Source organism: Fundulus heteroclitus, chromosome 13 (assembly GCF_011125445.2).
Source record: "Fundulus heteroclitus isolate FHET01 chromosome 13, MU-UCD_Fhet_4.1, whole genome shotgun sequence".
Lineage (NCBI taxonomy): Eukaryota > Metazoa > Chordata > Actinopteri > Cyprinodontiformes > Fundulidae > Fundulus > Fundulus heteroclitus.
Genome location: NC_046373.1, coordinates 12360318 through 12375854, shown reverse-complemented (window position 1 = coordinate 12375854; position 15537 = coordinate 12360318). Strand labels below are relative to the sequence as shown.

Genomic DNA, 15537 nt, shown 5'->3' with positions numbered 1-15537 from the left:
AAAGAACCAATTGTGGCTCTTGAACTGCAGGTTGCAGACCCCTGATCCTATCTCAATATGGCTGGAGCTGAACGTGAAACAGCTTAATTTTTAAATTGTTGTTAGAGTAAAACCGTGAAGGTAAAAACTACAAGTGGTCCAAGTGACCAGTCAGTTACAGTATCTGTCAGCATAGATCATCTTAAGAAATTTATTAATATCATGTCTTTAGTACAGGGGCAATAACAGGGCCCAGGATCAGTTCTAATAATAATAATAATAATAATAATATATAATAATAATAATAATAATAATAATAATAATAATAATAATAATAATAATAATAATAATTATTATTATTATTATTATTATTATTATTCAAAAAGCGTAATAATAATAATAATAATAATATATAATTATTATTATTATTATTATTATTATTATTATTATTATTATTATTAATAATAATAATAATAATAATAATAATAATAATAATAATAATAATATTATTATTATTATTATTATTATTATTATTCAAAAAGCGTATATATTTTTTTACTCAAGTTCACAGCTACGCACGGTTTCTATCACTCTGTTTGACGCTCTACTACAGGGCTTTGCGTTTCATTCTTTCCTTTCATTCTTCTTACTTCCGTAAAAAGCTGAGCACTTCCCGCATGAATTACCGGCGTTGAGGGGAAAGATGCGCTTTACCACCATGAACTCTGCATTAAGCTCTGTACTCGCGGCAGCCGGTGCCAGTCATTCCTCGGACGCGTTCCAGCTCGCCGGGCAGCGCGCTCCGGAATGCGCCGCTCCCTCCGCCCTCCCTTTACGCAAACTGCGGCCAGATGTTTGCCACTAGCTCGGGTGGAGCTGCGCTCTTTACGTTGAAATTTCCACATCCTGTTCTTCAGCCCCCGGAGCGCGAGACAGCAACCGCGGCCAATCACGTTCGAGAACTGGCGGCTGTCGACCAATCGGAAGTTCGCAATCGCGGGACTTGGAGTGAGCTGCTCAGGCTCGACTCGCTTTAACTGTACTTCTCTGCATTTCTTGAGGAAATCTTCAAACTTGTCAACTTAGCAGAGGGACCAGAGGGGGGACTACAGGAGCAAGTTTTAACGGTAAGGCGGTAACATTGATCCGGGGCTATTCTTTGTAATGTGACGGCTACAAATACGTCCTGGTTTGATTGTTTCTCCGAGATAAGAGGCGCTTACAAGTTTACTTCCTGCTCCGACAAGGCCGAGATCCCAGCTTATATGTAGCCTGGTTTAGCTAATGTTCGGGCGTGGACGCGTTCACTGTTTTATTTTTTTTTAACTTTGCATATATATGAAAGTATAGTATTAGTCCACGCAGAGGCTGTGCACGCTTTGATCCGCTTTATTAAACTCAGTTGTTTAAATCTACAGGCTGACTCGCTGTCATTACCGAACAGCCGACACAGGGGCAGCCCGTAGCTTTTCACGTCTTTTTCATCAATACCAATCCTTCGTTTTTGTTTTTATTTTACTATTTCTTTATTAGATTTTTTTTCTTACTTTGGCGCATAACATGCTTCCCATGTGGGAGGAAAAAAAAGGCGCAACGCAAACAGCTCTCTGTGAGACATTTATGCCGTGAATCATCCCGGTAGTTTAAGTCCCTCCATTTAACTGGACAAACTTGTAATCAGGAAACCAAAAATGGGCCTCAACAGGGAGGCATCACAGCAGGAATCCTGACGGGAGCTGTCATCTTCCATGCAGCTCCAGCTCCGCGCCTGTGAGCTGACATTAGGCGCACAGGGTCTGCTCCACATCACTTAATATATTTACACAGCTGCAGACATAATGGCAGGGAAGCAGCAGCTAGCTACACCACCAATCTCTTCTCTAGTGTAAGCTTTCAGTTTGGTTCTCTCAGCTGCTTGCATACTAATACTGATCTGACCAAAGCAGCAGTTTTGCTTCTGCTTTAGCTCTGTCTGCTTCTGTGTTATTTATACATGACTGCTTTGTTTGCTTAGTCATCAACCCTGTGACATATTTTGAAAATGTGAAATGCTTTTGTGGGCGCCAATAAACTTACTTGGTCTATAAATCATATTTTAAAAAAGTCAAACATCGCTCCATATATTTCACGCGCAAAAGCGAATGTGGCCGGAGAATCTTTTTGAGTGTGGCAGGCTGAAGGAAACGGTAACGTGTCTGTAGTTTCTGACGGACCGCTCGTAACAAGACGTCGTATGGATCCGTTTTTTAATCAGCAGTTTGTCCTTTTTTTTAAAGCGTAAATTATTCATAGCTCAGCATTAAGCATTTGATCAAACGCATATTAAAGATCCATTCGCTGATGGTCCTGTACAACATCATGTAGTACATTACTTTTTACATTTTGTGATGTTACAATGTCCCCCCAACCCCCTCCAAATAAGAATTTGAGACCTCCGTGGCTGACATGTGGTGGCAATTTGATTCTGTGCATCGCCACAAAAACGCCCTCCTCATTGTGAAGCACGGCGACGACAGCATGGTGCTGTGGGGGATGCTGTCACGAGTTGACAAGAAGATAGATAGAGTGAAATATGGGGAAAACCCATTTTTTGTTTAGATTACAGCATATTTTTGTGTTAGAAAGTCCACACCTAAATCCAGTTGAGAATCCGTTGCATTATTTCAAATCCACTTCACTTCAAAATATGCACCAATTTGTGTTAATTAATAATAATAATAATAATAATAATAATAATAATAATGCATTTTATTTATAGGCTCCTTTCTAGATACTCAAGGTCACCTCACAGAATCAACAATAAAACGCTCAATCCAATAAACATTGAATCAACAAAGAGCAGGAATAACTGGAGAGAGAATGGGATCCTTACAATCAAATTAAATTAAAAGGTTATAAAGAGTATGCCTGTGAAAAAAGATAAGTTTTTAAGTGAGGTTTAAAAGTAATTATTGACGTGGCGTGTTGAATGTAGTGGGGCAGAGAGTTCCAAAGATATGGGGCTGACTGAAAGCTCTAGACCCCATGGTACCCAGACGAGCATGTGGAAGGATGAGCTGAATGGAAGAAGAGGACCTGAGAGAGCGAGTGGGTATCTTCATGTGAAGGAGCTCAGTGAGATACTTGGGGGGCAAGATTATTGATAGCTTTAAATGTAAGGAGAAGAATTTTAATTAATTTAATTCATGACATAAAATCCCCCCCAAAATTCCTTGAACACTGTTGGCGCTGTATTCCTGGTGGTTCTATACATCAACGAATCAATGACATGTCCATCTGACTGATGTGGATCTTACCCAGTTCCACTAACCCTCTCTCTTTTCTTCTGTGTCAGGGTCGGGCCGCCCTGCCTGCCACATCCCATCATGCCTCTGGTGACGAGGAACATAGAGCCGCGGCACGTGAGCCGTCAGACCATCCCTACAAACATCCGCAGCGAACTGGAATGCGTGACCAACATCAGCCTGGCCAACATCATCCGGCAGCTGGGCAGCCTCAGTGAGTAGCGGACACACATTCAGCTCGTTGTCGGGCAACCGGGCCGGTTGAGAGCGGTCGTGTAGATCGAAAGCCATTAAGCAGATGTAAAGCAAGCTGCAATCTTTTCTCCCTTCAAGGTAAATATGCAGAGGACGTGTTTGGGGAGCTGTTTGTCCAGGCCGGAGCGTTTGCCACCAGGGTCAACACGCTGGGGGAGAGGGTTGATCGCCTGCAGGTTAAAGTCACACAGCTGGACCCCAAGGAAGAAGAAGGTAAGCGCTCCCGCTTGATGCCGTCGAAATCCCTCCGGACCTGAAGTTCCTGCAGAAGCTGCCTAGGATTAAACGACTAATGTCTCAGCATGACCTGGAAAAACTAATCCATGCGTTTATTTTTAGTTGAATAGATTACTGCAACGGTGTTTTCACAGGTCTGCCTAAAAAGTGGATCAGACAGCTGCAGCTGATCCAGAACGCTGCTGCCCGCGTCCTCACTAAGACTAAGAAAGTAGAGAACATCACCCCAGTTCTAAAGTCCTTACACTGGCTCCCTGTATCTCAGAGAATAGACTTTAAAATACTTCTGTTAGTCTATAAATCCCTGAATGGCTTAGCACCTAAATACATCACAGACTTGTTATCAGCGTATCAACCATCCAGACCACTAAGGTCTTCTGACTCCAGCCTGCTCTGCAGAACCAGAACCAGAACTAAACACGGAGAAGCAGCATGTAGTTCCTATGCTCCACTTATCTGGAACAAACTTCCAGAAAATTGTAAAGGTGCGGAAAGCCTGAGTTCCTTTAAATCAAGATTAAAAACACATTTGTTTAGGATTGCCTTCAACTGTTCTAGTTAACTGAATCACCACTTCTTTGTTCTAATTTCTATCTACATTTTATTCCTACTTGCTTTTATTCTGTTTTATTTTGCTATATTTTAATCATGTAAAGCACTTTGCATTGTCCCTGTACTGAATTGTGCTATATAAATAAATTTGCCTTGCCTTGCCTCCCCCCCGCTGTTCTTGAGCAGAGTAAATAATTCAAATTGTTTATGCATCTTCCCGTTTGTTTTGCACAGTCTCTCTGCAGGCCATCACTACCCGGAAAGCCTTCCGCAGCAGCCTGACCCAGGACCAGCAGATGTTCACCAGGCCGTCTCTGCCTGTGCCCGTGCAGGATACCTACAGCACCTGCAATCCTCCACCACCCCTCAACCAGCTCAGCCAGTACAGGTAGGTGGAGCAGGCAGTAGCAGAGCTGTCAAGAATAGCATAGAGCATGTTGTTACTGCTAAAACTTGTGTTTTTTTTAGTGTTTCTGAAGCATAGCTTAAATTAGGGGAAGGGCAGTGATTGCCGATGCCTTAATTAGGTGAAATTTAAACTCCACACAAAGTTGTGGGGAAAAAACAGACTTGTGCAGTAAGAAGTCAGTGGTGCATCAAATCTGTGTCCTAGCACACCAACTTCGCTTTAGGCAGTGTTCATTTTGTTTAATCATGCATAAAGTTCTGCAAAGAAATCTTATAAGGGAAGTTGAATAGCTTATACTTTTACACTTAAGTCAGACAATAAGCTCACAGCACACACGACAAAACGTGACCACTGCTTTTGATGCCTTCAAAAAACTGTTTGCAGGGAGGATGGTAGAGAGGCTCTGAAGTTTTACACCGATCCGTCCTACTTCTTTGACCTGTGGAAGGAGAAGATGCTGCAGGACACCAAGGACATCATGAAGGAGAAGCGAAAGCACAGAGTGAGACACGCTTAACATAATCCTGAGCACGGTCCACAAATTCAGAGTAACCTAACATGTATCCTTTTGTTTTTTTTGTTTGTTTGTAACTTTCTGCTTTCTGTGCAGAGGGAGAAGAAAGACAACGTGAACCCAAGGACACTTCATCCAAGAAAGATCAAGACCAGGAAGGACGAATGGGAGCGGCTTAAGATGGGAAAGGAGTTTGTCGTACCGAAGAACGAGATGTGAGTAAAGCGAAAGTGGGACTCAGCAGATTATTAAAGTGCGTGTCCACATTCTCGGAAGGCGTGAGCGACTGGGTCCGTTTCAATCATGATCTTTCATCTGATTACAGATTTCATTTCCTTTTTTTTTTTTTTTAGGGAGTTTTATACTATTTATAGAACTGGATGTACAACGAGTTTCTATTAATAGATGGATCTCATAAAGAGGAGTAATCAGACCAAATGAAGACTTTTATTTCTGCTAGCTGCTTAAGCTTTATAAACAATAACTGTAGTAAGCAGACATGACATGGGCTAGCAATTAATTCCCATCTGTCTGTCTAGGTTGTAATTTTCTATACCTCGAATAAACATTTAGACAAAGCATAGGGTTATTTTCTTATAAAGATCAGAAAAATCCTGTTAACAACAGTATTTGTTATTTTTATTGTCTTAATTAGTGCAAAAAAAAAAAAAACAAGTAGACAAAAGGTCAGCAGCCATTTGGATAGAAATAATGCTTTTTTTTTTTTTTTTTTTTTTTTTTAACAGAAAAATAGTATTAAAAGTATTAATGTCCTAGATGGAAGTATGCCGTGGATTTAGTTGATTGGTTACAGGTTCGGTGTTTGTGGTAATTTCAGGCTTTGTTGCCGTGGTTTCTGGCTAGTTTCTGATTGGTTTGCTCAAGTCCAATCTGGGTCTTGAAAAAAACTAAGTTGTAAAACGATGTTTTTAAGACCCAACACCTCAATTAACGGTTCTTAAATTAGAAATGTGCAGCTTTTTTTTTTTTTTTACCATTACTCGTTTTAATGTCAGTCATAGCCAGTAAAGCTTTTTTTACCAAACGGGATAAATCTCAATGGCTGCTGGTAAGTTTTGCACTTTCACCAACAACATTTTGTAGTTTTGGTCATTTGTTGTTTTTAGGCTCAGTTTCATCAGCTGAAAAATCTGGCTGCTGGATGTTTCATATCCATGGGTCAAGCTGTACCTGCTAGAGCCCTGAAAATATTCACTGATGGCTCATATTTTAAATATAATTTATGCTTTCCGGCATGTTTCATACTTCCTTATTGTAGAAACTGGACTTTTTAAAACTCCTCAGAAGCACCAGAGTGTCAGTCTAGGATAGGGTTGGGAATTGAACAGATTTTCACGATTCCGAATTCCCTTATTGATTCTGTGAAACAATTCGATTCCTTTTCGATTCTCTTTTCGATTCCAATTTGGGGAAAAAAGGAGAACAAACAGTTTTATGATGAGCATCAACTTTGTTTACTTAACTATCACACGACCTTACAAACTAACAAGGTCAAGATGTCCACAGCAAATGTGCAACTGGAGTAACATTTATATTTGTTTAAATAAAAAAAGGAATATAAGAACAAACTTAAATACAGTAGATGAGTTGCTTAGAACACAAGAAAATGTAAGTTTGTTGTGACAGTTGCTTATTAATCTCTCTTTAGATAACCTCTAATGGAGAAGGCATCCGTTTAATGAAAAAGCATTATTGTACAATTTTGGGAAATAAACTCATCTCCCCCTGATTTAAATAAACGAGCATCATCTTTCTCTCGCTCCCTGAACTGCGGAGCAATTTTGTAGCATGTTTCCTTACATCCATTGCAGTAGCTAGAATCATGTAAGAATTCCAGCTACCAGTAGTTCTAATTAAACATGTTACCAATGAATGGCTGGATTAACGAAAAAGGCACACTCCCTTAATAACCCCAAAGAGAGGTAGGAAATTGGTTTATTTCCAGAAATGGCATATGATTTACTAGGAACCAGCCAGAGATATAAAACTAGCTACTTACCACCAGGGTTGCCTTCCATGCTGGTCGTAACTTTAGCTTCTGTCCGGTAAGAATCAAAAACACGGCATTCAATAAATTGTATGCCATGTTGTGTGCGCAGGTGTTTCTGCCTGTTGGATCTATTTCCTCCCGCGGATATAATTGCCATTTTGCAATGATTGCAAAGCGCCTCGTTGCCATCTTTCTCTTCCTTAAAATGAAACCAAACTTTCGACCGCTTCCCCGATTGGGGCGGCATTTTTTTTGTTTTGCTTTAAGCCTGGTCTTGTCGTGCGCAAGTTACGCACACGTGCTTACTGAACGCCGTGTGCGTAACTTGCGTATAAAACGTGACGTAACTTGCGTAAAAAAACGTCGTGCTACCGTTGTGCTGCTAAGAGCCGCGGCACGACGGAATCGAAAAGAGAATCGTTTAGCGAGCTGCCAAATGGTGCCACGGAATTGGAAAACACGGAACCGGTTCTGAACAGGAACCGGTTTTCGATTCCCATCCCTAGTCTAGGAGATGCTTCAACAAGTTATTAGCCTGTCTAGCTGCCACTGTCTGTTCATTTTGCATAGTAGTTTATAGACATTCTTTGGCTTTTCCTGCTCGATGGACAAAATATCTCCAAGCCGCGCTTTTACCTTTATAGTTTTTGGACTTAAAGAGGGTTACAATGGCCCTCCTGTGAGTCTACACACGGTGCTACGTCCGATTACATGGTGATGGCAGCATCATGCTGTGGGGACGCCTCAGCAGGGACAGGGAAGCTGTTGAGAGTAGACAGGAAGATGGATGGAGCCAAATTCACGGCATTCCTGGAAGAAAACCTAGAGAGAGAGAAAGGCTTCAGACTGCGATACACCACACATAAAATAACTGCTTAGAAGCGCGTAGAAATTACCTGGAGCCCAGCGTTCAAAATTAAACGAGGCTTTTTGGTCTGGGGAAAGTCACAGGAGCAGTAGATGCACAAGTGAGTTCTAGTTATGAATAGGACTGGGCGATATGGACTGAAAATAACATCTCTAGATATTTTTAGGCTAATTGCAGATATACAGTATTTATCTTTGTTTTTTTTTTTTATTAAGTGATTATAAAAAGGCTTTATCCCAAATGTCTCACAGGCACGTTTTCTAACAGCTGTAGATAAATGACAAAACAGCTAAAAAATAACCTACTGGAATACATAAAAGTATAATTATAATGCAATGTAGACCGTCTCGATATAAATGTTAGTCTCTTCTTCTATCTCTTTTTTTTTTTTTTTGGAAAAATTTATTTATTTTTTAAATCTCTATATATTGCCCAGCCCTAGTTATGAACAACTAGAAGAGTTGGTGCCTCGTTTGTTTCCATGCAGATTTGGTAGTGCTCAAGAGTTTATGTTTCAGTGTTTAGATGGTTTGTGTGCAGGCAACAGCCAACCAGGGCAGGAATTCAACCACTTACCAACGAGAAAAAAAAATAAAAAATAGGCTCAGTTGGAAGTGCAAAGACTGAAAATAATGACTTGCTGAATCCATTGCTTTTGTCGAGTTTACGCTGCAAAAGTTCACATCAGCAGCTCACTTGATGCACCCCCGCCCCCCACTTATCAGCGGATCTGTACACAGTGATGAGGCGGTACGTGCTGTCTCTCTGGGAATGTTCTCAAGGGGAAGGGTGTAGAGCTGATCGTTACAAAAAAACACTCCAGGAAACAAAAACAAACATCAGAAACATCTTTGTACCGTTTGGTTTTTTAATGACTCTTTTCCATAGGAATGAAACGTCAGCGCTCTATCTATGTACTGTATCTCACAAAAGTGAGCACATCCCTCACATTTTTTGTACATATTTCTTTTAGTGGAGCAACACTGAAGTTGTGATACAGTAGTTAGGGTACAGCTTGTACTCTAACATAAGAGGGTAAATTTGCTGTCCTTTCACAACACATCAACGTACAGTAACTAATATCTAAGCCGATGGCATCAAAAGGGAGGACAGCCCCTAAGGGAGAATGTCCAAATTGTGCCCAATTAGCCGTTCTCCCTCCCCTGGTGTCACGTGACCCGTTAGTGTTTCAGGGTCGGGCCATGTTGAACTTCTCGTACTGGCCGTAGAGCGGTTTAGCAGGACCGGTTCCCCTCAGAGCAGGTCTCACGATGTTCAGCGCCATTAACAGAGGTTGTCTTTTGAAAAGAGACGTACGAGGGTTGCCAGCATAGCTGCAGAGGTTGAAGGGGTGGAGGTCAGCCTGTCGGTGCTCAGACCCTACGCCGCACAGCGCAACAGATTGGTCTGCATGGCTGTCGACCCAGAAGGAGCCGTTCAGATGGCGCCTCTTTAGAAACTGGGCCACAGAAAACGACCCCAAACACGCCTCCAAGACGGCCGCTGCCTTGCTAAAGAGACTGAGGGTGTAGATGCTGGACTGGCCGAGCCTGTCTCCAGACCTGATGCCTGTCTGTGGGGCATCCTCAGATGGTGGGCAAGAGAGAGAACAAGGTCTCTAACACCCTCCAGCTTCAGGATGTCATCATGGAGGACGACTCCAGTGGCAACCTGTGAGCTCCAGGCCCAAGAGACTTAAGGCAGGGCTGGAAAACAATGGGGACCTCACAAAAGGTTGTCACTTTGGGCACAAGTTCGACATTTTCACTTAGAGGTGTACTGACTTTTGTTGCTAGATGTTAATGGCTGTGTGTGGACAGCAGATTTTCACCGTCACACCAGCTGTACACCGACGGCTTCACATCGTTACGTCGTATCTTCAGAAGATTTAATAAGAAATTTACAGATATGTGAGGGGTGTACTCACTTTTGTTTATACTATTGTATCTTAAACTGTAAAAATGGGCTCTGAAGAAAGAACTGGAATCACTTCCTTGCATTTTTTAAAATGAAATTTACCTTCACTTTCACTGCAAAACTGCAGTTTCAGATTTCTTTTTCATAATAATAATAATAATAATAATAATAATAATTATTATTATTATTATTATTATTATTATTATTATTATTATTATTATTATCATTATTATTATTTTTATTATTATAATAACCAAATATGTAGGAACAAATTTGTATCGTATATTTAACACGTTGGTATTGATTTACAGGGGTGTGTGAATTAAATCATCAGTACTGTGACTGTTGTTTTAAGGGTTTTACTGTCAGGCTTCTGTAGAGCACTGCAGGTCTTTTATTTATTTATTTGCTTTACTTTCATTGATTATTGTCAAACAATGAACATTTGGGGCACATGCTGTGGATTGAATTTTCTACACATATCAGTATGTAATATTTGTTTTTTAGTCCCTTGTGTCACCGGGTTTTTCCTGCTCCATCTGGACCGTTTAGCCCCCCCCCCCCCCGTGTTGAAGAGCAGGCTAGACGTTGCATTCCTTTTTATTATTAAAAAGGAATTATTTTTACCCGCTCTTTTAAAATCACTGTTTTCTGGCATTTGAGTTCTGTTTCTCTGAGCTTTTCTGCGCTCGGTTTGACGCGGCCTGTGATGTCTTTGTCTGCGTTCAGAAGCTCCTCAGAGGGATTAAACGGCAGCATCGGATTCGACGAAGACTTCAACTCGGATGGCCTTGAGCAAAGCACGGGCTCCTACGCTTACGAGTCCGGCTCCCCTCTGCCTCCGCCGGGGCCTGATGACATCCTGCCTCCTCCACCCCCGGACATGCCGTAAGTACCCGTGGCATCGTGCACACGGCCCACACGCGCTGCCAGCGCATGGCCGCCCCCCGCCGACGTGGAGCCACACACTCGTTGGTGTGCGGCTCTGCGTCGGCCTTGGTCTCATCCTTTTGTCGGAGACCGGCAGCCGTGGCAGCCTCTGCACAGATGTGAAAGCAGAATGGGAGGAAGCGACGCCTCCGTCGTGGCCTGTCGGTGTCTCTGTGTCTCTAACAGCCACTTCTTCTCCGCAGGATTAGTGATGGAGGACCCGCTCAGCAGAGACTCAGCCTGCTCAGTCCATCCCACCCTCCTCCGGCTCCCCCAGCAATGTCACCCCCACCTGGCTCCCGCCCGAACCTCTCCCCTCCCCCCGCACCTCCTCCCCCGCCCCCACCTTCTGGTTTTGCTCCACCTCCTCCTCCACCTGGCTTCGATGCTCCACCTTCGCCACCGGCGCCATACTTTCCGTCTCCGCCCGCTCCGCCCCCACCGCCTGATATGGCCGGCGTGGCTCCTCCTCCACCGCCTATGCCGACAGGTGGGGGACCGCCACCCCCTCCGCCTCCTCCTCCGCCCCCTGGGCCTCCTCCTCCAGCCTCTGACTATAGTGCTGCTCCTCCCGCCGGTGGTGGCCACGCCCCCACCTCTGCTCCCAAACCTCAGCCTGCCCCCGCCGGTGACGGTGACGGTCGCAGTGACCTGCTGCAGGCCATCCGACAAGGTAAGACGCAGCAGAGAGAGCTCAGCAGGAGATTTACTGAAGGCTAGATTACGCACCTCCTTTCTGTCTGATGTGTAATTTTAATGTATTGCTGTAATCAGCAGTCAGTCTTGTAAAACTGTAGCTCTTAACTTTATATATATAAAAAAAAAAAAAAACAGCAGTTAAGAAAATATCTTGGGTAAAAAATTTTGGATGCCACTCCTGGACTTTTTTTTTTAGTTGATGCCTTTTTTCCTTTCCACACTTTAATTGCTTTTGCACAACTACTCCACAAATAGAGCAGAGAACATAATGATGACAATGATAACAATGTAATTAACCTGTGATTTTCTTAACCGGGGTCAGAAGTTACTCCTAACTGGAGCATAATCTTACGCGAGTAGCTCTGCAGCTTGAAAACAAGCCCCAACCATCAATCCTCCACCACCGTGCTTTAAGTTAATGATGTGTTTGTCCTAATGTCCTAATGTGCTTTTTTGCATTTACTCGTGAATGCCTGAGCTGTCACTTTCCCTTCATAGAGAAGAGGTTTTAGGCTAGAAACTAAGCAAGGTGTATGATCGTTCTTCTCGGGTGTACCTCCATGGTTTTTATAATGTGTCACAGTCAGGCTCCAGGACGAACCCTTTATTCGACCAACTTTTTACCAACACTGCAAGTTTTTAAAAAAGAAAAAAAGAACGCGTGCTCTCTGAACTCTAAAGGGGGGCAGAGCTTGGTTCCTGGGTCTGCGTTGTGATTGGTTGGGAGGATGTAATCAATGTAATACTAACCTACATGGCTAGAATGTAAAAGGAAGGAAAACTTTTTATTGACCTTTTTTGGTTCTATCATCGATATATATTGTTATTGAATTATCGTCCAGCCCTATATTTTTACTCTTTTAGGTGGTATAAGCTATTAAATAAGTTTTTAAGTTGACTTATTTTGTTAGAATCCACACGAAAAGTTCCTAAAATGTATTTACTTAGTGTAACTTGTAGAAACCTTGTAGCAGTGTGTGTGGCGGCCTCACTGCGTTTGCATTTTGATAAAATGAATCCGATTTTTGGACCTTCCTGGTCTATTTCTAACCACAATGAAAGAAATTGTTAAAATATAACCCAACACATTTGACTCCAGAATAACTTGGTACACAGAGGAGTTCAGGGCCGTCTTGGCGACAAAAGGAGCCCAAAGCATCACACCTCCACCACCGTGCTTTACAATATTTGTGCTGAAATCATGGGATTGATTTTTTGGCCTAAATTCTCTACTTTGATCCTTTTTGTCCAGAAGTCTTGTCGTTAACTCACAAAGAACTTTGCAAATTAAAGTCCTGCTGCGGCATTCTTGCTAGAGAGAAGAGGCTGTCAATATTTCTCTAACTGCACTGTCATGACCATTAAATATCACCATCCATCAAGTGAGCACTTAACAGTTTCAGCACTTTGGGTGCTTTGCAGTATCTCTGAGCGTCATGCTTCCTGACCTTTGGGTTAATTTATGCAGCCACTCCTTGGTTGGAAGATCGGCAACTCTTTTGAATGTTTGCCACCAAATAAAAACGTTCTCAGTGTGGAGTACCAGACTTAAAATTATTTGGAAATGGTGTGTCTCTGCTCCGCCTCTCTGCCCCAGACCAGCCAGCTTCTGAGAATCTTTCCTTTATTTCACCTGCAAGTGCTAAATGTGTATTCATTGTTTCACACACAGATTTTCTGTTTAAGCTTCATTTTATTTAATAAGTGCAGTTGTGCAGTCCTGGTGTGCCTCTATGTACGCTGGACATCATATTTACATCATTTTGAAGCGTTTGTGATAAACCAAGCGCCCTGCTCTCCTAGGCCCCCACTTCCTCCACATAAAGAGCATTTATTTAGTTTTCCAGTCAACTTCATGAGTGGTAAATAAGAAGTTAAAACGATTAAACTTAAGACAAACAAATGGGGAAACGGATATCCGTTTTTATTGAATACTTTTTTCCATGTCATGCTGCTTACAGCCAATCACAGACTCAACATCGACCAATTGTTGTCTCTCTCTCTAGGTTTCAACCTGCGCAAGGTGGAGGCTCAGCGGGAGCAGGAGAAGAGGGATCACTTCGGCAACGATGTGGCCGCCATCCTGTCGCGCCGCATCGCCGTGGAGTGCAGCGACAGCGAGGACGACTCCTCGGAGTTCGACGACGACGAGTGGTCCGAGTGATCGCGCCTCCTCTCACCTTCACTACCACCATCTTGCCTTTTATTGGCCTTGGTCGACATCGGCTCATTTCCTCTTTTGTATTGCATTCTCCAATTATGACTCTGTTTTTTTTCTAAGCCACTGTGTGCAGGTAGCATGTACCGGAGGTGTGTTTTTTAAAACCGCATTCCTTCGCCGTTTTCATATTCAAACTTGCCGAGGCCAGGCGCGGAGGTTCTAGCGATGGTCAGAGGGTGACTGCGGTTGCTTGTGTCCCAGTTGACCAACGTCTTCTTAAAAGCAGCTGGTGACGGATGATTTAGCAGTATTGTGTGGTTTGAAGCACGTCTCCCTGCAGGGATTTTAATGCCTGATTTATTTTATTTTTTTATTCCCTGTCTTGACAAAGCGAATAGACAGCAGGTTTGCACACAAGCACGTAACATCATTATTGCTGTACGCCATCCAAAGAGACAGCGTGATATTGTTTAAAGTCAGTGTAGACTTTGAAGCAATCCTATGGTATAGATGGGAATTTCCATTCCATCATGATCTCGAATTATTGCAATCAATCTAAATGGTGCCTCTTTGCCATGTTTTTAATCTCACCTCACCTTTTTGTATTAAGACTTTTTTTTTTTCTGTGGTAACCATGGGAACAAATAACTTGTTGCTTGTAGACTAATAAATTAATTAACCTTAAAAGGAATGGTTACAGGATGTTGCCATACTGAACACATTGAGATAAATATGAGGTATTTGTATTGTATTTTAGCTGTATTATTTTTTTTTTTTCCTGAGATGATGTCTTTGTTTCTCTTTTCTTGGGGATGAGTTGATTTCTGTTGCTTTAATCGGTGATCAAATCAGGCAGCCGTTTGCCTCCAGTGCCTTTTTTTTTTTTTTTTTTTTACAAGCATGTGCTTTCATTTGGTAAGACTCGTATTTAATAGCAGCTTGAACTGATGAATTAAATTTAAAGTGCCTTTTATGTAAAGTGCTACAATGTTTGCTGCACAATTGCACAGCACGTATAACCAAATTAATGCCTTTCTTCCCTTATGTTTCCATAATGATTTATTGCAATAAATATTGATTGAATTTAAGTGATGGTTTCGATTTCTGCAAGATGGTTGGAAGTTTTCACAGTTTTATCACGGGACTTCGACCTTCACTTTGTGTTAGAGGAGTTTTGTGATAGACCAACACGGTGCATAAGTGTGAAGTGGAAATTAAAAGCAATTCTTGGTTTTCCAATTGTGTGTTTTGTTTTTATTTTACGAAATAACAGTCTGAAAAGTGTGCCGTGCATTTGTATTCAGCCATGTGCCACTTTCTGGAGTCCATTTACACTGCACTTACCTCTGAAAGACTCTCTTGGACATAGCTCCATTAGCTGAGGGTTCAAAGCGTTTTATTTATCTGCAACTTATCTCATTATTTTAAGCAACAACAATATAAGCTCAGTGCGATCAGATGAAGAAGTAACTTTCAACTATTGTTAAAGGTTCTCAGTTGGACTTGCAGGATCTTAACCTGATCATTTTCATCTGCAAGTCTTAAAAGACCATAAATATGTTTTATATTGGGTTTTAATTGCATGTATAAATGTCATATAAAAGTGCAACTTTGTTCATATCTAGATAATTTTGTTATGATAAATGCATTGGAAGCATTCACTTTATCAAGGAAGTTAAACCTTTAGCACAAAGATTATAGTTTTACCTCCTTGACTTTCG

General features: G+C 42.0%; 1 protein-coding gene across 1 annotated transcript; it reads left to right on the top strand.

The window, feature by feature from the left end:
• The first annotated feature begins 950 nt into the window (after positions 1-950).
• Positions 951-15055, top strand: wasf2 (WASP family member 2). The gene is made up of 9 exons (XM_012861533.3): positions 951-1106; positions 3314-3477; positions 3597-3731; positions 4542-4695; positions 5101-5218; positions 5327-5445; positions 10756-10914; positions 11160-11629; positions 13662-15055. Exons 2-9 carry the CDS (start codon positions 3345-3347, stop codon positions 13817-13819), a joined length of 1446 nt encoding a protein of 481 aa, XP_012716987.2. The 5' UTR covers positions 951-1106; positions 3314-3344; the 3' UTR covers positions 13820-15055.
• Positions 15056-15537: the final 482 nt, after the last annotated feature.

Excerpts from the sequence above, each read along its gene's own strand:
- wasf2 (XM_012861533.3), top strand. The coding sequence starts at position 3,345 with ATGCCTCTGGTGACGAGGAACATAGAGCCGCGGCACGTGAGCCGTCAG. Across the intron at positions 5,219-5,326 it reads AGGAGAAGCGAAAGCACAGA|AGGGAGAAGAAAGACAACGT; the intron begins GTGAGACACGCT and ends CTTTCTGTGCAG. Across the intron at positions 5,446-10,755 it reads GTCGTACCGAAGAACGAGAT|AAGCTCCTCAGAGGGATTAA; the intron begins GTGAGTAAAGCG and ends GTCTGCGTTCAG.